At 49.0% G+C, this 26,651-nt stretch overlaps 2 protein-coding genes across 2 annotated transcripts in view; both read left to right on the top strand.

Annotated features, from left to right (window-relative positions):
- Positions 1-26,651, top strand: part of LOC139057610 (uncharacterized) — a 174,552-nt gene that overhangs the window by 16,500 nt on the left and 131,401 nt on the right. The gene's annotated exons all lie outside the window — the stretch shown is intronic.
- LOC139057763 (high-affinity choline transporter 1-like) overlaps positions 25,893-26,651 on the top strand; it is a 34,941-nt gene continuing 34,182 nt past the window's right edge. The window contains exon 1 of the mRNA XM_070536516.1: positions 25,893-26,103. Coding sequence (XP_070392617.1) covers positions 25,893-26,103 — 211 coding nt within the window. The remainder of the gene's footprint in view (positions 26,104-26,651) is intronic.

The raw sequence follows: 26,651 nt of genomic DNA, 5'->3' as shown, positions 1-26,651 counted from the left end.
CTTGAAATTGGAGTTGAGCCAACTTGAAATGAATTTGCTAATCAGCCGACCTAAATTTGCGGCTGGGCCAACTTGAAATTTGGGAGTGAACATACTTGAGATATTGGGGTGGCTAAATGCACAAGTGAGCGCTGCTGAGCGCCCTTCGAGTTTTGATCACCTCGCGTGCAAGCGAGTGCACTGAGACGCTTGGCTTGTTTTCATCGGGCCTTACCGAGACGCAGTGGGAAAGCAGGCGAGAGCTTGAGGGAGCAAGGAACGCGCGCATAACTCATGCTTGCGCGAGCGGCAGTGAAGATGACATGGCTTCGCGGCCATGCACTCTCCCATCACTCCACGCCTCATGCGCTACCGCGGCAGCTGCTCGCTTTTGAGCGCTCTGCTCCGTCGATGCGCGCTAGTGCCCGGAGTTCCGGTTTCATTGGTACGATTGCACTGAAGGGGTTGGAAGCGCCGAGGAAAATCTGTCAGCTGTTTACTAAACCCTAAGCATTGTTTGCCACCGGAATGGCCATGGCAATACGTGCATACGTGCAATTTCCAGAATTTCAGAAATTTTCTATTAACGAGAACCACTCCAACATAGCCATTGATTCACTTGCAGACATATGCATGAAACGAAATTTTCTGAAACTTTTTCTTAGTAACTTCAAATGGTGTGGCACCATGGAACAATTTTTTTTTCACAAAAGTGGGCTGTATGACATGAAAAACACAAGATAACTAAAACACAAAACAGTAAACGTAGTAAACAAACACTATATTTGGCAGAACTAGGTAAAACCTTAAGAACTGGTAAGAACTAGGCACAACACTGGCATTCTGAATTCAGTCACCAATGACTGGCCGTTACGGAGACCAGTATAACTAACATAACTCAAATTAACATAAAATTTGAAGAGTTCCAAAAACACAACGTTTGTTCGCTCGTTTCAGAAATTTGAATTGGACTCTATAGGAGACTAACGTAATAAACATTATTGAAATTGGTATAAAAATATCGACACTTAGAAAAGCAAACTTGGTTCTTGGTTTCAGATGAACAACTTGGGCTCTTCAGGAGACCAAGAATAATAGCATGCTAACATCCTAGTATTCTTAAAATTGCCAAGTTTCTGTCACTGCATAGTACCTTATGAAGCGCTTCTTATTAAAAGCACAAATGAAGCACCAAACCAGTTCCTTTTCCAGATGCATAGGATTCTTCAGTAAGCGTGAATGATTGTTGCGTAGCCTGTAAAGTGCGGCTACCTAAGCGAACCTACCTACCTACCTACCTACCTAAGCGACGCCGCCTGCGCAAGTTCTGATGTTTTATTTCGATACTATGCCCGCAAAGGTTATAATTTACCGTACTATTGCTCCAATTTTATGTTTAATTGGTCTTTGGAAATATTTGAATACTATTGAAAGATATTCCAGGGGAAAGGATTCCTGGAATAAGGGACCCTCCCCCCTCGATTGACCAGTCTCTGTTTGAAATAAAGGTTCATTGATTGATTCATCAATTAAAAAATATTTACATTTACGAATAGTGGCTTTGTATTCGAAGACCGTATCAAATGGGACACTATTTAGTTCGTCATTTGAAAGTGTCGAGTATTCGCACACCGAAAAAATATATGAAACCTAAATTACGAGAAATATTTCCCCCCAAAATGTGACCCTCAACCAATTAAACAAGGACAACTTGAGAGCCCATTCATCTTTTTGATCAATTTGAACCCATAGGCTACTTGAATAATGGTTCATAATAACCCTGTAAACTGGCAAGCGCTCGCTTGAAGCAAGAAAGCAGGAGACACTTCCAACGATTTCTGAACGGGGCAGTGGACATGTCCCATGGTCTCTAAGAAGCTTTAGACTGTAGATGTCAAGGGCCTATTCAGTGCTCCTCAATTTATTTAATATATGCCAGGAAAAACCACATAATGTTTTTTTTTACCATATATTACAATACAAACTGACAAAGTGCATCTTGACAAATAGATTAGGCGCTTAGAATGAATAAGCGTTCATTGCAGCTAGGAATGTTGGCATTGATGCCAAAGTAAGTACACCTTGCAGCGAAGCTTCCATAGAAACTCATACGTTCAAAACATGGTGGTTCAGCGGCACTTCAAAGGGGCTTAGTGCCATCTGTGTGGCGAGGGAATACTTCCGGCTGAAGAAAAGTAATGTGACGCCATGTCTTCTAAAACAGAAGCGACGCCACTTTGATGTCAAAAGCAAGAAATTTGTTTTGACAGCCTGCCATTAGAACTGTATGCTTAAATGCCCGCCATTCGACTTGATGGGCGTTTCGAGCTTCCAGCACAGGAAGCGATGCAGCAAAGGGTGAGGCGTACGGGTGTCAAAATTGCAGCCTCGCACACAACATACTTTTTTTGGAGGGCGAAGAAAGCTTTGGGTGTAGAGTGCTCGTCCTATCGCCCGTCGCGAAGCCGGTCAGCCAGCACTGCGCCACGAAAATTGCTAAGCTTAACGGTTATATGGCGATCGTAACTCGCTACTTTTGACTGAACAGGTTGAGCAACGATGAAACCACACGTGCCATCATATTCAGAAAAACGTTGACAAAGGTTGACAATTCAAGAGCTAGATTGCATTTCAAATGACTTCGTCAACACCCTCTCTTATGGTTGGCGCTGAAAAAAGGTATTTATTTCAAGGAATAAGTAAAATAGCGTTGTCTTTTCTCGTCACGCGTAAATTAAATTGGTTAGGTGTTCTATTTTTGTTGAATGAATCAAACTATACCTTCTATTAAATTAAAAAAAATTCCCAATAGTCGTTCCCTCCTCGCATAGTAGCTCCATATTCTCTGCTTCCATAACCACCCTTGCTGACGTCGGTGACATATTGTTCTGACCCAATTTTCGCCGAAGATTCCCGATCTATTGGGAACGACCTTAGTGATGCTGACAACTATATCCCCATTGTCGCTTTGATCGAAACAACCAAACAAAAAACCCGCCGTAATTGCTTACTGAGTCTGACGTTCGGCTGCTAAGTACGAAGTCGCGGTATCGAACCTAAGCCACGGCGGCTGCATTTCGATATGGACCTAATGCGAAAACACCCAAGTACTTAGATTTCATCATCATCAGCAGCAGCAGCCGCTGCCTGGTTACGCCCACTGCAGGGAAAAGGCCTCTCCCATACTTCTCCAACTACCCCGGTCCTGTGCTAATGGTGGCCATTTTGTCCCTGCAAACTTCTTAATCTCATCCGCCCACCTAAATTTCTGCCGTCCTCTGATACGCTACCCTTCTTTTGAAATCCAGTTCGTAACCCGTAATGACCATCGGTTATCTTCCCTCCTCATTACATGTCCTGCCCATGCCTATTTATTTTTTTAATTTTAACAAAGATGTCATTACCTCGCGTTTGTTCCCTCACCCAATCTGCTCTTTTCTTATCCCTTAATGTTACACCTATCATTCTTTTTCCCATAGCTCCTTGCGTCGTGAATTTAAGGAGAACCCTTTTAGTAAGCCTCCAGGTTTCTGCCCCGTACGTGAGTACTGGTAAGACGCAGCTGTTATGCACTTTTCTCTTGGGGGATAATGGAAACCTACTGTTCATGATCTGAGAATGCCTGGCAAACACACCCGAAGCCATTCTTATTCTTCCGATTATTTCAGTCTCATGATCCGGGTCAGCGGTCACTACCTGTCCTAAGTAGATGTATTCCTTTACCACTTCCAGTGCCCCGCCACCTATCGTAAACTGCTGTTCTCTTCCGAGATTGTTAAACATTAACTTACTTTTCTGCAGATTAATTTTGATTAATTTTGCTGCTGGTTTGCTTCTCCAGGTCACCTAGCATGCATTGAAATTGGTCCCCTTAGTTACTTAGATTTACGTGCTTGTTAAAAAGCCCCAGGTGGCCCAAATTTCCGGAGTCCGCCACTACAGCCAGCCCTTCAATCTTATCGTAGTTTTGGCACTGTTATGATCGACCTCTCAGTGTGGGAAACATTTCATCAGGTGCTCCCATGTCGAGATTATTCGCCTGTTCCTCGAAAAAGCGTCACCTATCTCCACCTTGAGCAGACGCAAAGGCGAGGGCCCAAGAGGAGAAGATACAAAGGGGAGGAGGTCCTCGGCTTAACAACGTAACAAAGGCACTGACACTTCCACGAACTCCCCAAGTTTTGCAAGGACGACTACCAAGAGACCACGAGGGGTATTTAAGGCCGTCGTGGCTCCCGCGTATGGCAGAACCGCTCGAGATTCGTAGAGAGTCATAACTATGTAGCAGTGAAGTGAGCGCATTCTTTTCTACTTTTTTTCACCACTGCAATGCCCACCTGCGTCGTCGTTTCTTTATTCCTGTGGTGAAGGCGCATCTCCCCGGTCCAGATTGTATCAGCTGGTTGGCAGCAAAGGGTATTCCACCCTTTATACTGGCCGAAGCAGATTGGTGAGCACTTGACTTTCTTTTAGAATTTGCCATCTTTTAGCTCGCCTGTTTTCTAATACGACAAATTAGTTTATGTACGTGCACGGCCGTGTTGAAGCTTCCTCACATCACATCAAAGTTGGAACATTTTCGTTCGGGATTAACCATGGATAAAAGTGAACGGAGAAAGCCAGAGTTATAACTTTGTCAAGAGGCAGGAAGTGAGGTCTGGAAAAGTCATAGAAAGCCGCAGCTTATTAAGGGGATTGAGAAGTGCAGAGCTCATGGGGACGAAATTTCAGGTGCATGGGAAGAGAGAGAGAAACGAACTGAGAAAGCTGAACAAACCACTGCAGAAGAAAGACAGAATGCTGAGAAAGCTGAACCAAACGAAAATGAAGCTGCAGAAAGAATGGAACGAAAGGAACATAGAACTCATGAACTAAAGCTGAAAGAACTAGACGTGCAAGGGGATCTGGCCAGGCAATCAGCAAATAACTTCTCGACAAATGAGATACGTTCAGGTGATGCAGAAGTGAGAATAATGGATCTCATGCCGTTGTACAATGTGAACGATGACATGGGATTCTTTCTCGGTACATTTGAACTAACCTGTTCGAAAAACAAGTTGGCACTAGATAGTTGGCTGCAACAAATTCTGTCAACTTTTGCTGGGGAAGCGAGCGAAATAATTGCAAAGCTAACGATAGGCTACACATATGACTATCAGAAAGTAAAATCTGTGTTACTAAGACAATGTCGGCTCTCAGGGGAGGCTTTCCGCCGTCGATTTCGGGAGACAGCCAGATCACCGGGCATGTCGCTTCAAGATTTCACTTACAAGCTGAAATCCAGTTTAATTGATTGGCTAAAAGAAGAAAGTGCGTTCGGTTGTCACGACAAGGTTGTGGAGCTAATCTCCAGGGACTAGTTCTATGGATCCTTTAGCGAGAAGGTGCAGCTGTGGATTCACGGAAGGTAGGGCGAAAAAGGCTTGAAACTTGCTGCAGCGCTTCGAGATGAATTCGCCACACGTCGCGAATCCCGAAAAACGCGCCTCAGGCCGTTCACCAAATTGAGCAAACAGGAAAACAGGCGCCCCTTCACCGCGATGAAGCTGGAGGTCGTACAAAAGGCATGCAGTCCGATGATTCAGGAGAGAAAATCACCACAGTAAAATAAAAAAAAATCAGAAAAAGTGTTTGAGACTAGAAAACCAGGGGTCTGTTTCTGTTGCCAGGAGCCTGGATACCATGCGATCGACTGTTTGAATCCTAGAACTGTGTTTTCTTTCGTGAATGGCAATGATGGCAATTTGGCCCTCTTCTAATCCTACCTTCGCGGCCTGTATGAAATGCCATCTCAGATACTTAGGGACTCAGCTACGGCAATGGACGTTGTCGACTCTGCCTTTGTGAAACCTATGTATATCACCAGGGAATATGCGTGGATCCGGCAGGTGGTCGAAAAGAATGCTGTTTGCTTGCCCACACCCAGCGTGAAGACTGAAGAGCCGTTTGGACTATTGCTGACTGAAGCGGCAGTATCGCCAAATCTGTCAGAATGTTATTTTACTTAGCTTGAAAGCACTTGGAAATACTGCTGAAGAAAAAGGGCCTGAGTTTTGGCCTCCATACAGTCCAAGTCCTCATGCGTTGGTCCTGCCAGCAATTCCAAGATGAAAGAGGCACTCTGCTGAAGAATCTGCAAAACAAGGACCTCCCGCATGCGCGCCTGCAGCGCCTTATATTTCCCGAGGGCCCGCAAAGGCACTTCACGTCTCCTCATCGAATTCTTAAGAGAGACTGGTTTGATGGACATATGGTGAAACCCTTCAGCAGTATTGTGCGAGACGCTCGGGCGGAGCAATTGCCGGCCTTCATCGCCAGGCTAAGCCCGCCTGTTGCTACAATTCACCACCGCCACCACCACCACCGAGGCTCCAGAGATCGCGGTGGAGATAAATAACGGCAACGAAGCCAAAAATATTCGTCGTGACGTAGACAGTCAGGAATCACAACCCATAGCTAGTGAAACCAGTGGAAATGCTCTAGCGAGGATGCATCCGGCTCAGTGAGAATCTCTGCGGATAGGTTAACATGCTGTTTTTAGCGCGAAAAACTCGAAAAAAAGAAGACTGTGAGAAGCGAAAGGAAAGACGAATACCACAGCAAGGGCTAACAGAGGAATCGGAGACTAATTTGGCACTGACACATTTGGAAAGCTACGTATATTTGCTGATGTTTGTTAAAGAAAGCATCCCGGCAGAAGAAGAAAGCAATTACAGAAGAGTACATATTTGGGCAGGTTGGCTCGCTGTTTGCTACTCGCTGTTTGCGAGTAGCAAACAGCGCTAAAGAACTGGACGAAGAGATTCATTCCCGATGGCAGACTATTGTAGCACGCAGTTGCAATCACAGGCTACTTGAAGTCTTTATGTTATGCTAATCGCAAGGTCTAAAAGTCCGTAATGTGAATGCGAAAATGAAATGGGAAAGGATGTATGGCGCTTGCCTAGAAGACCATTGACGCCGCTAAGGTGAAGGGCTTCTTTTTGCCCTGTTCTGTCCAAAGACAGTCCCATGAGCTCCTGCTCTGTGAACACGTGGTGGAGTAAGACTTGAAAACTCGTTTGGTCCAACTTGGCAGGCCATTTTAAGCTGTTCCAGGATCACCTCGTCGATGAGTACTCCTCCAACCTATGTGAACCTGCAAGTGTAACTATAGGTTAGCAAGAAATGAGAAGAGAGGGGGTTAACCGAGGGTCCCGATTTTTATTAGTCATATTGTTACGTAGGGAGACGCAGACGAAAAGCTATGTACAAATATATTTACAAGGAAAATAGGCTGCGCTTGGCCAAGAGGCAACAGCCCACGCAAGCTTCTAACCGTCGTCGTCGTCTTCACACTGCTGGCCTTTCGTGATCGCACATATTGTGCCGTAGCACTACCCCCGGCTGCAAAAGCGCCATCCCGGAGCGACTAAAGCTCGGACTCGGAAGCAGTGTAGTAGGCCTTGAGCCTACTGACGTGTACGACATCACTATATGCCACAGGAGAGGACGAGGTTGAGCCCACAGGAGCAATTTCGTAAGTCACAGGCGTCACCTGGCGCAGCACGCGGTAGGGCCCTGTGTATCGCGAAAGAAGCTTCTCTGAAAGTCCGACGTGACGAGAAGGCGACCACAGGAGCACGAGCGCACCAGGTGAAAACTGTACGTCACGATGGCGGGCGTTGTACTGACACTGCTGAGTGGTCTGTGAGGCCGTAAGTCGAGCACGGGCAAGCTGGCGTGCATGGTCGGCGAGGGCGATGGCGTCGCGCGCATACTCGCTTGTTGAGACCGCAGCAGGAGGAAGTGCCGTGTCTAGGGGCAAGGTAGGTTCGCGACCGTACAGTAGATAAAAGGGAGAAAATCCGGCGGTGTCGTGCCGGGAAGAATTGTACGCAAATGTTACGTAAGGAAGGGCAATGTCCCAGTCGTGGTGGTCCTTGGAAACGTACTTGGCCAGCATATCGGTAAGAGTACGGTTTAACCGCTCTGTCAGGCCATTGGTTTGAGGATGGTATGAAGTAGTCAGTTTGTGTTGAATGGAGCAGGAACGCACAATGTCAGCGATAACTTTCGAGAGGAGGTTTCGACCACGGTCAGTAAGCAGCTGTCGCGGGGCGCCATGAAGCAAGATAATGTCACGCAAGAGAAAGTCCGCGACGTCAGTGGCGCAGCTGGTAGGGAGCGCCCGAGTGATAGCGTATCGGGTGGCGTAATCAGTCGCGACGGCTACCCATTTGTTCCCAGAGGATGACGTGGGCAAGGGACCGAGCAGGTCTAATCCAACACGTAAGAATGGTTCCACAGGGACGGTGATCGGCTGGAGATGACCGGCAGGTAGCACCTGTGGTGTCTTCCGACGCTGGGAGGGATCACAGGCAGCAACATAGCGTCGAACGGAGCGGGCGAGACGAGCCCAATAGAAGCGGCGGCGGACGCGGTCGTACGTGCGGGTTACCCCAAGATGTCCTGCAGTGGTGCGTCATGCATCTCAAAGAGCACAGTCTGTCGTAGATGTTTTGGCACGACAAGAAGAAGATCAGGGCCATCAGGGAGGAAGCTCCTTCGGTACAGAATGCCGCCCTGGAGGACATATCGGCGAACGGATGCGTCGGTAGGTGTAGAGCGCAGACGCTCGATGAGTACTCGCAGCGATAGGTCTCGGTACTGCTCATCGGCGATGTTAGCGAAGGCAGACACAGAGAAAATGCCGTCGGCGGTACTACTGTCGGCGTCGTCAGGCTCGTGTACCGGGTAGCGAGACAGGCAGTCAGCGTCCTTGTGTAGTCGGCCAGATTTGTAGGTGACAGAGAACGAATATTCTTGGAGGCGTAAGGCCTAGCGACCAAGTCTTCCTGAAGGATCTTTCAATGAGCATAACCAACAAAGCGCGTGATGGTCTGTGACAACGGAAAAGGATCGGCCATATAAGTATGGGCGGAATTTCGCAGCCGCCCAAACTAGGGCCAGACACTCACGCTCAGTGATGGAATAGTTGCGCTCCGCGGGTGAGAGGAGCCTGCTGGCGTAAGCGATAACACGGTCGTGGCCACGCTGGCGTTGTGCCAGTACTGCTCCAATTCCGTGACCGCTGGCATCAGTACGGACTTCGGTAGGCGCTGAAGGATCGAAATGGGCCAGAACGGGAGGCGTTGTGAGAATGTCGATTAGATGAGAGAATGCAGAGGCCTCGTTATCGCCCCACTGGAAAGGAGCGTCTTTTTTCAAAAGGTCGGTTAGTGGTCGTGCTATGACGGCGAAATTCCTCACGAAACGGCGGAAGTACGAACAAAGGCCGATGAAGCTGCGCACATCCTTGACACACTTCGGAACAGGGAAGTGCGTAACAGCATGGATCTTGCCTGGGTCCGGTTGCACTCCGTTCGCGTCAACGAGATGTCCAAGGACGGTAATCTGGCGACGGCCGAATTGGCACTTCGATGCGTTGAGTTGCAGACCGGCTCGCCGAAAAACGTCCAGGACTGCTGAGAGGCGCTCGAGGTGCGTGGCGAACGTTGGGGAGAATACGATAACGTCGTCCAAGTAGCACAAGCACGTGGACCATTTGAAACCGTGAAAAAGGGAGTCCATCATGCGTTCAAAAGTGGCAGGAGCGTTACATAGGCAGAACGGCATCACCTTGAATTGATAAAGACCGTCGGGTGTTACAAAGGCAGTCTTCTCGCGGTCGAGATCGTCCACGGCAATCTGCCAATAGCCGGAGCGAAGGTCAATAGAGGAGAAATAGCGAGCACCGTGGAGGCAGTCAAGGGCGTCATCAATCCGAGGTAGGGGATACACGTCCTTTCTGGTAACCCTGTTAAGGTGCCGATAATCCACGCAAAAGCGCCATGAGCCGTCCTTCTTTTTTACCAGCACAACCGGTGACGCCCAAGGACTACATGACGGTTCAATAATGTTCTTGGCAAGCATTTTGCGAAGTTCTGTGTGAATAACTTGACGCTCAGCTGGTGACACTCGATACGGGCGGCGATGAATAGGAGGGGCATCGCCGGTATTAATGCGATGTTTGACAGCTGTAGTTTGGGCCAAAGGACGATCGTTAAAGTCAAAAATATCGTGGTAGGAAAACAGAACGCGGTAGAGTTCACGAGCGTGCTCGGAGGGCAAGTCGGGGGCAATCATTTTCCGTAAGTCAGCGATGGTACAATTTGGCGACTGCGATGGTAGAGGAGTATCGGATGAAGTGTCGTCTACTGCAATGGATGCTACTGAGTGATCCTCGAATGAACAAAGCTGGGCCAAAGACATCCCACGTGGCAGCACTTGTGTCGTCAAGCCAAAGTTGACCACTGGCAGGCAGACGCAAGTCGCCGTAATAGATAAAACTGTATGGGGTACTGTGATCCCGTGTGTAAGGAGGACGTCCTGCATAGGAGCCGCGATGTAGTGACCGTCGGGGACTGGTGGGGATGACACCAGGTCAACGTAGGTCAGTGCCGAAGGTGGCAAGCGAACGAAGTCGGTGGTACTGAGGCGACTGGGGTGGGGTTATGTTACGTAGGGAGACGCAGACGAAAAGCTATGTACAAATATATTTGCAAGGAAAATACGCTGCGCTTGGCCAAGAGGCAACAGCCCGCGCTAGCTTCGTCGTCGTCGTCTTCACACTGCTGGCCTTTCGTGATCGCACATATTGTGCCGTAGCAATATCATAAGAAGCCAACAAACACTGACACCAAGGACAACATAGGGGGAATTACTTGTGCTTAATAAATGTAATAAAGAAGCGATAAATTGACATTGACATAAATTGACCAAGTTGACATTTCCGAATTCCCTGAGTTTTCCAGGTTTTCCCTGAGTGCCTTTTCGAAATTCGCTGAGTGATGCAGAACTATGTTTTAAGTCAAAACGGGCTGAAACCATATCACCCGATGATGTCACTCTGTAGTAAGCATATGAAAAAAATAAAAAAAGGACTTAATCCAATTTGAATACTAAGGAGTAGTGTTTATGTTATTCAATAAGAGAATAGAAACGAGGGGTTAGTAAAATGCACAGCAAATAAAATGTCTTCGAAAAATATTGCAAATTGTGTCGGAAATTTTCAAATACGAATAAAATGGAGATGCATGCAGAAGCAAATATTTCCTAATATAATCTATTTCTATCAACTGATGCCAAGCTCAGTGGTATGAGGCCCGAGCTTTGTCACAACTGAGATTCTTTATCACCAGCTTTTAGTTCAACCTCAACTGTCCTGACATACTCTCAGCCCGCAAACGACGCCTCAGTGTTGGGTTTCACTGCTTTAAAGAGTTTATTTTGGTTTGGATGAGGGACAGTTGCATCTCGGCATCAAGCAACACTTTGTTTTTTGAGCTCAAGCTCCTTCAAAACGGCGGCAGCACACTTGCTTTCCCGTTCATTCCTCTATGCATAGGTCCTTTCTGTTTTTGTCCTCTTTCCACCACTCGTTTGCCCCACGGACCATTTCAAGCATCTTCTTTGTCAGCTGCATTGCCGACATCTGATTTGTCGAACTCCTTAGGGGCCGCGAAAACGTACGAAAACTCGGCAAGTTGGAAAAAATAAATGCATGGTATTTACTACCCTTAAGGTCTCAAACAGCCACAGGCACATTCAAAAACGCTCTGAAGGCATGTCGGCACACGTATTAGGCATATCGGTGCTCGTACTGTGACAGTAGATACAAGGTACACTCGTGTTTAATTAAACAATACATACTGTGTCCCAAGGCAATAGCCCGTTCACACGCTTGTTATGCTTCACTGCAATACTTTTGCCGATGCTTCACCAAATAACATTTATATGCAGAGGCGAAGCTGACTTTCGGAAACTGGCACTATGCAACGCATCGTGCTTTCCAAGTTTCTAAGCCAATCGCGAGGACCACAAAGCGGAGTCGGTGCCATTGCTGACAGCAGCTATTTCCCTCAGCGAAAAACATGGCGCTCAATGGCAAGAAGCTTAATAGCGAACGTCGAAGCAGCTAGATCTAGCGTTGCCGCAGTGGTGGTTATGGCTGCCAGTGGATCTGCGAGCGAGAGCGCCGGTTCGAGACGGCGAGGTAATCAAAATGGCAATGGCGTTTGCTTTGATTAATGCCGTTTCAGACCTGCGGTAACGGCAAAAAGTCCAGAAAATCGTACGGTGGAGGGTTCTCGCGTCCGAAAGTTCAGACGTTCTGATACATTGACTCTATGGGCTATGTGGTGGTGCCGCAAAGCCTTCCAAATTATCGGGCATCCGGAACGTTGGTCATTGACTGTGCACTGGCCACTCCTCTAGCCTACGACAGGGCGTCAAAGACAATTCATTACGATTCCTGTCTGTTACTCGAGCCAGCATATCGCGACTTTCAACCCTTTCAATAGGTCGCGGTAATGCTGGGTCGAGTAACAGACAGCACCCTTACAATAAGAGACGACGACGAAGTTTTTGTGCTGGCATGCTGGTTTTCTTCTGGTGCTGCAGTATTTCTCTATTTATGATAATTCGTGCATCGGTAACAAGCAAGGGCGTTTGTGCTGAACCCCGAAGACTCCTACTCTGCTGGCAGATCCTCCAAGATGTGGTCTTGGACTCGTCTGGCTGTCTGCGACCTCCCGACTACAATACCATAGTAGAATGAAAGGTGACACTGCGGTCACAATTCACACACAATCAACGCGCCGCGTAAAAAAAATTAAAAATAAATGCATTTATTCTTTAGACATAAATACCCGTCATATGCGATTAGGAACACCATTTGATTTATCCGACCACAAATACAAAAGTGTGAAGTAGCAAGAACTAAAGCCCCTGAAAATTCTTAAAGTAGCAACACTCCCCTCCTCTGCCTTCGCTTCTCCTTGTTTCTCCTTTCTTTCGCGCTTTCTCTTCCGCCGTGCTGCCAGATAGATAGATAATATTTATTAAAAGAATAATCAGAAAAACCAGTAATGGTCGGGGCCCCTAGTCGAGGGCTCCGCTGGCTGTTGCCATCTTCTCAGCTCTCTTTATCAGGTTGAGCTGGTCGTCCAGGGCCGAGCTGGACAGCAGTGCCTCCCATTGCTCCCTCGTGGTGTTCATGTCTGGGTGTTCGATGTTGTGTTGTGTGCACGCCTACGTACTGTGGTATAGGTTTGGTGTGGACCCACACCATAGGTATTCGTCCCTGTAGGCTGTGGGGTGTATCCGATGTAATATGTGTTGGTTCGCGTAAGTGCCTGCCTGGAGCCTACGCCAGGCATTGGCATCCTCTGTCTTTAGATTTCGGTGGGGTGGTGGATAACGCAAGCGATGCCATCTGCGGTAGTTCACGATGGCTCAAGGTCGACAGGGTCCGGGTCTTTTGCAGCCGGCGTGATCAGTACTCGGTTATGTACGAATCCTCGAGCTGGTCTGTCGGCCTGCAGATTACCCGTAATGCCACTATGGCCCGGTATCCATATGGTGGTTTGGGTGGTGAAGTCCTCCGTGTCCTCCTTGAGCATTCGGGCTAGGGCTTGTGCAGCAGGTCTTCCAATTCTTCCCTGTAGGAAGTTGCGGCAGGCCTGCTGGGAATCCGCGAGGATCGTCAGTGGTTGGTTTACGTGTAGCCCTCGCGGATGACTAAACAGTTGGCCAGGTTTTCGGTTTCCGTAATCACGCAGGGGCGGGTTGATGCAGCGGAGTTAACGTAGCCTCGGTGGTCGCATGCCATTGCCACTGCGCCCTTGTTCTCCGTCCCATACATGGCGGCGTCCGTAAAAGGGGCCGTGGTATTGAACCTGAATGCTTTCTCCATGTACTGGGCCCTTGCTCTCCTCCTGCCGGAGTGTAGGTTAGGGTCCATGTTGCGTGGTATCGGGGCAAGCTGAAACCTGTCCTGGACGTGACGAGGTATCATGCAGGTCTCTTGGGCTTGTGTTGTTATAGCCGGGAACCCCAAGGTTTGTAAGGCCTGCCCGCCCATGAGAGTCCGCGCATGTCTCTGTTATTGCGACACTTAAAGGGCTTCTATCAGTTCGCTGAGGGTGTTGTGCAACCTAAGCGCCAATATTGTTTCAGTCCATGTACTCATTGGCAGTCGGAGAGTGGTCTTGAAAGCCATCCTCAAAATTGTGTCGGCCTGCTTCGCCTCGGACTGTGCGAGGTGGTAGTAGGGCAGGCTGTATGTGATTCTGCTCAACGCCAGGCTTCTGACCAGTCGGAGGGTGTCCCTTTCCTTCATGCCTCGGTTCTTGGATGTTACGCGGGAGATCGTGCGTGATGTCGCCTTGACACTGGTTTTGAGGAGCGTAAGGGTGTGTGTAGCCCGCTGGTTGGACTGCTGCCACATGCCCAGCACCCTCAGCAATGGCTTCTCAGGTATGAGGCCCCCGCTGAGGCGTACCTGGAGTCTTCTTGTTGGGTTTGTGGGGACTGTGTGGTTACCCCGGCCTCACCAGACTTGTTGGAGCTCACATCCTACCATGCGTAAGCATAGCAAACGACCTTTCACAGAGTGAATGCACGTATAGCAAGCTGGAGCGCATTAAGCGCTCGTGTTGGCTTTCTAGCAGCGAGTAAGTTCGTGTACAGCATAGAATTTCTTTACAGAGGGCCATACAAAGTCAGTAACTGCAACTTTGTTTTCTGTGTTGATAACGTTTTGCAAAAAAAGTATCTAAACTACCACTAACGTAGTCCCATGGCCATTAGGAATGTATCGCGTACGCTACAGTTAGGTACGCGACATTTGTCGAGCTCGTGTCGCAAGATCTTGTTGCAAATGGTTGCAAATTACGATTGAATGCTAATATCCCGACCCTCAGCAAGCCCTCAGTAACCTATATAATCGGCACCGTCCTTAGTAGGTGAATTTCCGGCGTGCGTCAGCTATGACGCACAAAGGCTGGCTGAGGGCACGAACAATCACTGCTCTAAAATTCGATAGAGTATTACAAGCTACAGTGCCGCCAACGTCCTAGCCTTCGTGCGTGCTTGCCAATCTTCCATGCGCGCGCAAAGGCTCAGAAGTGGGCATTGATTCTATTGTGCATTTCTTGCCTCGAAGTCGATAAAATAAGCGCGGTCGATCATCCAGTCAGAACTGGGCGTGCGTAGAAAATTAAATCACTTTTTTAGCGTTCATTCGCAAAGCGCGAAAGAGGTAACAACGCTTGACTCAGCCTCAAGCAAGAGCTTAAAGCTTACACTGAGTAAATTGCTTTTAGTCTTTCAGGTTAGTAACTGATACCGAGTAACACTTTATCGTGCGTTAGCTCGTTCCACAATGAAGTGATGCACTTGTCGTGAATTGAGTTGCACCATTAGTAATTTAGAGGGGCATGCACTGAGGACGGTTGCAGTCGCTCCGAAATTCCATTTGCAAGATATTAGTGTATAGGCAAATTATGACCGAGCAAACAACTAAACGAGCCAATGGCAGAGTCGGCGACCCTATATTTTTTTTGCGAGTACTCTACTAAACTATCACACACTTTAAACGTCACCTGAAATCCCCCGTGCGTTTCAAAGGCCTATGATGCTGTTTGGCTAAGAACGCGTCCCGTAGCTCACTTTCGGGAGAGCGCGCACGATTTTAATCGGTGTACTTGTATCGTAAATTCAATGACCGAAAAAGAAAGCTAATCGCTCTAGAGAAGGCTAGTAATTGTGTAACCACAAAAGGCAGAGAGTTACAATTAGAAGATGCCTTTTTCGCTCCAGCCTCAAATTCTGTAAAAATACTTTCCTGGATTTAATAGTTTTGCGATCAAGTGTTCAGACGCAGCCGCGTGAAGCAGTAAATTCAAGACTGTTAGCGCGTGAGCGCACAAAATACGAGCAGGTAGTACTCTTATAAACGAAAGTATCCGTTGCGTAGGAATAGTGTTAAAATGGGCACATAGAGGGCAACGTGCTCAGAGAACTGTGTCATATATACTACGTTATGGCCCGTAGCAAATTACGCAATCTCTCTACACATGAGAGATTCGCAATTTACTTCGCATAGTACGGTGAAGTATGTCGGTCATAGGTTCTCCCTCCCAATTCGCTTAACCGACGTCTTTATTCTTACCCGGACGGGCTTTTCGGACAATATCGCGAAGAGGCTGTTGCCTTCGGTGAGTCTATTTCTACATCCAAAGGCTCAGAAGCTCGTTGTAATGGAAAACACCGTGGTGCGTCGTCGCACTTAGCATAAAATGTGGTTTGGGGCGACCGCAAACAACAAACAGAACACACACGGAAGAGAAATACCGCAAGCATGTGCTTCGCACCAGTAGGTGGACGCATCTGGACCATAAATAGTGGTGATCCGCGACTGTAACCAAACAAAGTAGGCACGAGCTGCCACGTGATGCTATTAGGCCAATAGCGACGCGTCGTCGGCCACTTCGAGGGCGCGCACTCAGGAGGCGGCATTCTTCAAAGCGTGCCGCTAATTTGCAGTTTCAGGGGTTTCAGCATCAACGACCTCGCTGAGCAGTATTGCCAGTAGTTACCAACGTCGCGTTCTTGGTGCGACCCAATTCGCTTTTAAAAACACAGAAACAAGAAAGCCGGACAAGGACAAGCACTACTCACAATTGATTATTGGAAGCAAGGAGAATACATATATATCCTCTTGTCACGCACGCGCCTACCAAGCAGAAGAGAAACAGGCGCATGCAAAACATAGGCGGTTGCGCAAGAAGTTAAAGTCGTCATCTAGGAATGTGGTAGGAGGCTCACTTACACACATATCTCTATTCTTCTTGATAAAGAAGGCCTCAAGAGCTAGCCTAGAAGAGGCGTTGCCGCTCCTGCCCAAAAGAGTTGTCGCAGAAAATCGAGCGTCACAACCACATGCGCTAACATGGGTCACCAAATGTGCGCCTTTATCCTCCTTTTTCTTTAGTTTTCGCGCATGTTCCTTTGAACGGGAACATGTTTCCTTAAACGCATGTTTCCTTTCCTGTGCCCAACAAGCTTCCGATGCTGTGTTCTCTAGTTTGCTGCGAAAGCATTCGGGGCTGCCGCCTGCTCTCACAGCAAACTCGAGAACACAGCTTCGGAAGCTTGTTGGGCGCAAAAGAGGAAACATGCGTTTAAGGGAACACGGGCAAGAAACAAAAGAACAGCACCTTTCTGCTTAACGTCTACAGTAGCCCTTCACACTGGAATAAAAAATTCAAGACGCTCCTTCACAGAGCCTGCACCGTGGCGGGAACGCACAGGGCCGTCGCCTGCGGGGTCTTTAACGCGGTGCAGCCGGCATAGGGATAAAACAAACAATTGGCCAAGGGGCGAGACCTGTTCCAAGACACAATAGACATGGGCTTCGCCCTCATCACAGACCCGACTGATCCTACGAGGATTGGGAACTCTGTCTCCGGGGACATGACGCCGGACCTCACCTTCGTGAGGAACGATGAGAAGGGAAATATCTCCTGGCGCATCACGGGGTCTGAGCTCGACAGCGACCACTACATTGTAGAGGTCATCATACCTGATGAGGTCAAGGCCTGGGAGGACACCAGAAAACATAATTATACAGATTGGGATGCCTTGCGTATCCTGTTACCAACGGAGATGCCGGATATCGAGAACATAGAAACATGGTCAGCCTACATCGCGGGGAAGATCAAGGAGGCGACCAAGGTCATAGAAACGAATGAGCAGGACGACAAGATTTACAGCCACCTTGCGCACTAAATCGAAGCAAAACCATCTATCCTAAACAGGTGGAAAAGCAACGACAAAATCTGCAGCTGAGGAAGAAGGGGGCGGAGCTGAATTGCGCCATCGAAGTCCATTGTCGGGTGCTCCGCTCGCAACAGTGGAACGAAATCTGTAGCGCTGCGCACGTGCAGATGCATTGCGGTAAGACCTGGAACTTGATGCCGCATCTGCTCGATGAGACTAAAACAAAATCCTGCCAACGCCACCACCTCGCAAAGATCGTTCACAGAGCAGTCAAGGAAAATGCGGAACCCGAAGTTATCAGACGCATAGACGGCAAGTACCTCCCAGTTACAGCCACGGAAAGGCATCCCGAGTACGGCGGTCAAGCCAACGAGAAGCTCGACATCATGACCAGCCTCGTCATCATTATCGTCATCAGTGTCGAGAGAGTGCGAGCGGCCCTGCACGAACTAAACAGCAAGTCGGCAGCCTGCCCGGATCATATCTCGAAGAGAGCGCTCAAGAACCTCAAAGTGCAGGGTCACTGGCCCAGCAGTGGAAGACTGCCAAGACCACCCTCATCCGCAAACCAGGTAAGCCGGGGAACACGGTCAACCGACTGCCCATCTCGCTCACGTCCTGCGTGGGCAAGGTGTTGGACCACGTCCTCATGTGAAGGTGGCAGGACTACCTGGAGGAGTCGTCACTATACCCTACCACTATCATAGGGTTTCGGCATTCCGTCGACACCCAAGACGCGATGATTCTGTTGAAGAAAGATATCATTGACGATGAACCCCTAACGAAAGACAACAAGGCTACCCTGGGGCTGAGCCTGCGGAGCGGCTTCGACAAGGTGAAGCACTCTGCGATCCTAGCCCAGGTGTCCAGACTCAACATGGGCGCAAGAACGTACACTTACATCAAGGACTTTGTGACGGGGCGGACTACCGAGCTCTGCACCGGCGATCTACGGCTCCAAGAGAAGAGGAGGCTCGCCAGTGTCGGGCGCCCCCAAGGCTTAGTCATCGCGCCATTGTTATTCAACCTCGTTATGATCGGGGTGGCCAAGCGACTCTCTTGAGACGAGAGGGTCCGGCACACCATCAGCGCCAATGACATAACGCTGTGTATTCCCGGAGGCAGTGATGGTCACATTGAGAGCACGCTGCAAGAAGCCGTCGACGCAATCGAAGACCAACTAAACGGTTCCGGTTTGATCTGCTCACTCAGCAAGTCAGACCTGCCGGTGTTACCGCCGAAGTACGTCAGACATAACAAGAGTGAACCGAGGGATTACGAGGCCATCAAACTCGGGACGAGGAACGGCCAAGCAATCACGGAGGTCGACAAAATTCGGGTGCTTGGCATAATTATAGACAAACGACGGGGCGACGGCGAGACCATTTCCCGCCTTAAAGGTAAGATTACCACCGCAATACGCCTCATCAGACAGGTGGCTGGGATGAAAGAGGAAAGCTTGATTCGGCTTGTGCACTCCTTCGTAATCAGCCATGTCACCTACGTTGCAGCCTTCCACAACTGGATGCAGTGTGAGACGAATAAGATCAACGCCCTGATACGCCGAGCTTACAAGGCGGCGCTCGGGCTATTCGAGTGTACGAACACCAACAAGCTGACGACACAATACATTCAAGGAAATTGCGGAAGCGCAATGGACCGCCCAGAAGAGAGCGACTCTCTATGACCGAAGCCGGCAGGCGCATACTTCAATACTTGGGCTTCACGCCCGGGGCCAGAAAGGCGAGCAGCGACGTTCCTGTTCCGGACGGGACCAGGTGCAAGATTCGGGTAAGCCGCATCCCGAGAAACATGAACCCGGAGTTTAACAAGGTGATAAGAGCGGTGAGGGCCAAGTCTCTCATCGACTTTCACGCCAAGGACGAGCACGCAAGATTCGTGGATGCGGCAGAATACCAGAGACAGCGCGGCGTTCGTAGCTACCGTCATCAAGGCGTCATCCGGTGCGACGAGGGCAGCGGCGAGCTTACGGGTCCGCGAGGCGTTTCAGGCGGGGGAGGGGGCCATTGCCCTGGCCATTGCCGACCCTGGGTGCCAAACGGTGTTGTGTGATTCGCGAAGTGCATTGCGGAATTATGTCAAGAGCAAAGTGTGTGGTGAGGCTGTGCGCGCTGTGTGCTCGGCTGACCTGCAACGAGAGAATAGGTATGTTAAAATGAAGTGTTTCCCGGCGCACGCGGGCAACGATGCGTCGGAGAAGTGTGATAACCACAACGAGACGGCACACGCAGACGCGCGAGTGCTAACCAACCACGCCGCTGCAACCGACCGTCCAACGTGGTGTAGTGCCAAGGACCGCATGACGAGGTTCAACGAACTTGCACAGTTTCACCGCCTGGCTAGAAAGACTTTCCCACCCCCGCACCTGGGGCTCTGTTCAGACAATTACAAGCCTGTTTCTTACCCATTCCAGTGTTAATGAATCATCTGTACCCGAAATTATGAGTGATGTGTACCGCGTGTGCCAACGGGAGAGGGCCACCCTGACGCTCATCCTATGGCATTGGACCAAGCTCCCCGATGAAGCTTCGGCAAGTACAACAATTCCGCCACGACTCGCAGCTGCGGCGGAATGCTACCACTAAGAAAACCAAACCTGGGCCGTCCATCCCGTCTTGGCGGCTCTTGAAAGACAAAGGTAGAGCGAAACCGACGGAACCTTGCCCCTCAGGGCGAGTGACCCCGGGAGTAACACACGCTGGAGTTAAGTAGAGACCACCCGCTGAGAAGACGTCAGGGTCCGCGTCACGGCGCCATTTAGTCATGGCGTCGTTCTGCAGGCGACTAAATGAAGTTGTTTCTCTCTCTCTCACTGCAAAGAATGTGCACACTGGCCCCTCGTCCCACTCAACCGTACTCTAGTACACTCTATAGTTTCTCGCGTATTTTCATTCGCATTTTAGTTTTTCTGCTACTATTTCAAGAGGACTTCTTCATCATTACCTTCAATTTTTAGAGCGCAGCTCTCATGCGCCCATTCCTGCGGCGAGCATCGGCATCGGCAGCGAAGCCGAGCGAACGCAAACAGCGACAGAAGACAGAGCGAATGCTCAGGGGGAGATGAAAAACTTTAGACGCGAATGCCAGAGACCAATAAGAGTGACCCCTTCAATGAAGTGCTCGCGCAAAACTGGTGCCATACGAAGCCATCTCACCTCTCGTTTCGTTCTATCGTCTGCTCGCGTCAGCTCTCGCTCGTGGCTCTTTGGGTTGCTTCGTTTACTATCGTTTGCGCTTGTTTCGAGTGTCATGGTTTGCGATTTTTGTAATCTGACAGCATGCGCGACGCGTATTGCGTAGTTCTTTCTGGAAGCTATGCCGGCCTCAGCGATTACTCTGGAATCGCTGGATTACGCTGTAATACTCGGCGAAAACTGGCAAAAGGAAACACGTCACGCCTAGTGTCAATTTCATCCGTTGACGCGAGCATTGGAAGAAAAGAATATGAAATAAACTTACAGGAAACGTTTTATTTTTTTTATCTGCTCTCCTGCTAAAAATAAGATATTTTGCGTATAAATGAACTTGTACTTTGCGACTTATTTTTCTTGCGTCACTAGCAACAGGCTAACGGCACGCGAGGAGCGACATGCATGCGTCATGTATGCAATCATGCGTGCGTCATGCGCCAGAAAGGCCACCGAAGCCAGCGAGGCCGGTTGCCCATGCGAAGTTCGCTTGTTTGGCGACCCGGGGAGAAAATGAAGAAGTACCGGCAGAACACGCTCTTTCACATGGGCTACGCCGACTATCGACGTTTTAGCCGAAAACTCGTCAACAGCACCAGCCTGGACTATCCGATCTGGTTCCATTCTACAAAAGCTCCGTTTCAAGACCAAGTTCAAGCCCTAATTGAATTTTTGGTCATCCCACGCGACGTTGAAAATTCGAAGTGACGGAAGCCCCGTTAGGCCTCGATAGGCTTAGCGGGTGAGCGACCGCCTCATCACTTAATAACCGGATCGCTTCTGCCGAGCGTATGAGATGGCTACATCAGAACTCATGGACCTCCAAATGACCCCCTTGCATCCGGTTAACAACGCGGACGAAAACGAGGACACAAGAATAATTTCTGAAGCGGGGACTAGCAAAAGCCAAGAGATCGCCGCCTGTAATCAGGTGACGGACAGCTGGCAGTTAGTTCTATCGCGGCGACAGCGAGAGGCTGTCAAGCACAACGACAAGGAAACGGCTTCCAACAACAAGAATAACATAAACGGATAGCGATCAGCAGTAGGCGCGAGAGGAGACGGGCAAATCGGTCGTTGCAACATGCGCCCGCGGAAGGGGAAGCCTCTGCCACCATTACCGAAGAATGACATCAAGGTAATACTGAGGCCTCATAAGGGTCTAATGCTCAAGGAATATCTGAGGAAAGAAATACCACAAGCGATTATTCGGGCTACTGGGACGATAATCGCAGGAAACGGACCGAGCCAGTGAAAAATCGCTGGAGAGGATTTCATACTGCGAATCCGTGAGGGAACGAATATCATCGTCTCCACACCTTCACTGGAAGTGGCGGACGTCATTCGTCGAATCGAGTGCAGGGAGCTTCGAGGCAAGCAACACCCCTTCAACGTGTACGTAGTGGATGCAGATGATAGCTACAGAGGGGTGGTGCACGGATTTCCAGAACGCACTGAATCAGCAGATTTCCAGCAACACCTACGAAGCAGAACCCAAGAAGTCACCATCGAAAGGGCCCGAATGCTAGGAAGCTCAAATACCGCTGTCCTCACCTTCTCGTGAGGCACGCACCCCAAATGCGTGTACTACATAGGAGTAGAGTTGCGGTGTACAGAGTACAGACCAACAATCCAAATGGGCCTGGAGTGCATGCAAGAGGGACGCCGCTCGGACGTTTGTCCGAACGCGAAGAACATATGCCGTGGCTGTGGACTCGAAAATTCACCCCCACAAGGACACGAATGTGCAGTGAAGTGCGCCATGTGCAGGTCGGCGGGGCACGACACTCATCGGTGCCCGAACAAGCTGATTGCCGCCAAGGGACTCCGTCGTGGTCACGGACTCCCAGGAGACATGTCGCATGTTTCTCAAGAGGCACGTGACTGCGGCTAGCCTCGCGATAATCCCCAAATCCTTCAACCACCATCATCGCCTACTCTGGTGCCCAGGCCACGCGGGGGTACAGGGGAACGGAAAGGCTAACGCGTTAGCTCGAGGGTTCACTAACCGAGCGACGGCGTCCTCTTCTTACCCCAACCATCCGCACTATCCCTCACTAAATTCTACCAATTCAAATGCCAAAGACATCCTTGCTCATCAGCGCGGTGTCCGCAAAAATACCCGCCGCCTCACCCACAACTTAGCGGGGAAGAGGTCGCCGATTGGCGTAAAATACAGACCGGGGTATTCTGCCATTTAAAATAGCCAAATGCCATGTATCCCACTCGTTATAGGGCCAACTGTCCTTGTTGCGGTGGCATACCTACCCTAATACACATAACCTGAGAGTGCACCAAGCACCCTCATAGGCCAAATACCAGTAACGCAATGGAGCAGTGGGAGGCGAAGCTCGCCCGCTCCGACCTGGCAGGACAAAAGTCCTTATTAGCCAGGTCAGACAGGCGGCAGAGGCCAGTGGAGCCCTGGACTGAGAGGCTCTGACCACCCCACCCTCAAATCTTTTCCATTTGATAAAGTTTCTATCCATCTATCGGCGACCCGCCTCTTTTGTATGTAGCGTGTTTGCTGGGCTCCCGGCGTATTCTTGCGTTCCTTCTGCACTTCAACACGGCACCACTGCACTATTGGACTACGGCAAGGTGAGAAAATTTGTTCGACAGTCTGCGACGCATTTCAAGGAATTTTGGCTTCTACGGCACGGAACCGAGACTTGTGACGCAGTTACCGAAAAACAGCTCGGCCGTTCTCGACCAGTTAATTTCAGATAATTTGTGGCACTGAGAGATGTTTACGACGCTCTCTTTGAGCCCCAACATTATTGTACCTTATTTATGTAGTTTCTGGTTGCACTCGCCGCACCCGGCTTTTTGACGCAGTGAGCGAAAAGTAGCTCGATCGTGGTGACGGTTTCACGTCTGCTAAACTTGACTGGGACAAGTTCGTGACGCTTTCCCTGACCCCCAACATTATTGTAATTGATTTCGCAACTTTTTGTGATACTTCAGAGGCACGCTCGCCGCGCCTGGAGTTGTGACGCAGCTTACGAAAAGCTGCTTGGCCGTGTCACGCAGTAAGTTGGGCATGTACTGAATTTTATGGAGACAAGTTTGTTGCGGTTTCTATGGCCCCGTGACACATACCTACTTTCGGTACTCACGCTTGTGGAAGACGCGATGAGTGATTGCCAAGAGTTATAACACTGGAATTTGTTGCTTGCGCTGGCAGAAAGCGCGAAAGGTAACGCCGAAGAGCACAAAAATCAAGAACATGAAAATTCCGTCCTCTGAACGACTGCAAACAGGCTTTGCATCCACGCCCTTCTCTTGAGTGCGAGTATAAGGTATTTTGCGAGCGTCTAGCATGGTCCGGCTGAGAGCCTGTGTTGTGGCAACTTCTATGTATGTAGCGCACTATCGCGCCGGCTGAAGCGGAGTTGTTTTGAAAAAACACAGTCGCCGTTGAATTCTGCTCTTAAGGAGTAGGAAATTCCTTGGAAATTGGATGTTTTCTTCATGATTTATAGTAAGGCTTAGAATGAGTCGGGTATTTGCAACGCCGTGCACGTAAACGTGAACTGCTTTTGTCTGTAACGTCCCGCATTCACCACTTTCGCACGTTTCTCCTCTACGGGCAGTATTACAATAAGGTCTAAATACCAAAATGATACGTACTTGTAATTAAATTCTTTCAGCTGACGTAATCCGGTAGACTCGTGCGGGAACTACTGCTACTTATCTGGTGCCACAACGTTGGATAAACGCACAAAAAGGGCGGAACCAGTATTTATTTAGAACGAAACAAACAATTTCTAATTTACAAGGCGTTTTGCGTCTACTTTATGAAATTACACGTGGCGCAGATTCGATGGAGGCTTGTAACGTTACATTGTTTGCAATCCTGTTAATATCACTTAACTCGTTTCGGCAATCATTCACTACCGCGCACGATTGAGCAGCAGAAGCAATAAAAAAAAGCGCCGAGTAGCCCTGCCGGCGTAGCACGTGCCAGCTAGCGTTCAAAATACGCGCGCCTAGAACCGAAACCGAAAGTTAATCTCATCTGGTTGGTGCACTACAGTCAATGCGGCCGCTGGGCTCTATGGGAGGGTCCGCTCTTATTGAATGTCTCTCGATGCTGGAACATTCAACGAGTCACGTATGAGAACCGACGCGCTTGACCTGCAGATAGATTGCCGACGATCACCGACTTCGCTCACCGCTGTCGTTGTGCTTGAGTGTAACTTGTTTGCCGTCTTAAGTTCGCCCAATAAATAGTTGAATGTCGAATGCATAGTTTCGACACTGTGTCGTTTTTCACTGCCACGGGAGAATATAATCATGATCCAAAATGTCGTCAGCCAGTTCATTCTGAACAATGAGGGATGCAACAGGTGGAAGTGCTTCATCTGCCGCCGAGTCTAATATAGCTGCCTAAGCAGAGGCTTAGCGCCGTCTCTGAGAGGAACCTGTCGTTCAGAATCAAATTCACTGCCACAGTATATAGCGAATTCTAAACACCTGAAAAGCTGCGCTCTAAATTCATATTAGCGAGTATGGTAATCATCGGTGAACTTGTTTTTCTGAAAGCGAGAAGACATACCTCATTGCTAACGGGAATGAATGTCTTGTATTATATTTTTTGCTCATTTGCTGTAACCCAGACCCCTCATTATTGCCTTTGGTCCTGAGGGTACTTACAAATAAATAAAGTATTTTGAATTTTTGAATTGGACCGGCCAGTAGCCTTCGCAGCTATCGGCACAAACAGTTTTTTGCAAAGAATTCATTTTTTTATTCAATGAAGGTTCAAATTAAATATAAATCCCTCCTCATGGGTACGTGCCATATTTTCAAATATATTGAAAATATTTTAAAAGCCGAAACAATGATTTCGTGCCCACTTAGTGCCACCCGAAACAGACTCTAAATTGGCTTATCGCTCGCAGAGTGCAGGGACAGACCAAGAATTAGGCATTTCTCTCAGTTTTTATTGAAGACAGCATAGTAATTCTCCTCCTCCTCATCATCGTCGTCGCCATAATCATGTGCGTGGAAGAAGAAGACTGGCAACGGCTGGCAAGCAGTTACTGACGCCAAGCGTCAAGAGCCCTTCTCCGTCTTTCTTACTCCGAGGCCATGGCGATCAACGTCCCTGGCCTGGTGGCCATTGTGTTTTTCTACCTGGTCATCCTTGTCGTAGGCATCTGGGCAGGACGCAAGGGTGGCGGCCCGGAAAAGGACTCACAGAATGCCACCATCGGCGACCAGTCTAATATCATGCTCGCCGGAAGAAACATCGGCCTCTTTGTCGGCGTCTTCACAATGACAGTTGCGAATGAGCGATGCAGTGCTGCGATTTCGCAGCGATGATTTGCGCTCGATTCTGCGCCAATCTTATCAGCCACCGTTCAAGGCCGGCATATCCGCCTGATAACACGGTCGGAAAATCGTTCTGATCACTGAAGAATAGCATAAACCGGGAAACGCAATAGCGTCAGAAAAGGGATCGCTACAGAATCGCAACCACGCATCCAATATTTCAGCCCTTCCAAACTGTGACGTGTTTCAGTCACCTGAAACGATGCTTCATTTTGCTGTTATCTAAAACCATCTGGCAGTATTGCATAGAGCGTGATGATGACCAAGGAAGCTTGCCGCTTACTGTCTACGTTCTGTACTAAAATAAGTAAAGGAAGTCTAATGTCTACGTATTCGCGGAATTGTGCCATGTTGCATTTAAGTAACCAGTAAACATATAGCGTTTTTTTTCTGATTAAGATGCCTTGCTATTCTCAGGCCTAAAATCACTCGAACTTAAGTGGCTTTCACAACGCGCCTGTAGCAGATGAAAAACACGGCGCGCCTAATGTGGAGGCATATAACTAATTAGCTATG

This window comes from Dermacentor albipictus, chromosome 3 (assembly GCF_038994185.2).
Source record: "Dermacentor albipictus isolate Rhodes 1998 colony chromosome 3, USDA_Dalb.pri_finalv2, whole genome shotgun sequence".
Classification (NCBI taxonomy): Eukaryota; Metazoa; Arthropoda; class Arachnida; order Ixodida; family Ixodidae; genus Dermacentor; species Dermacentor albipictus.
This window is presented reverse-complemented; position numbering and strand designations above follow the sequence as displayed.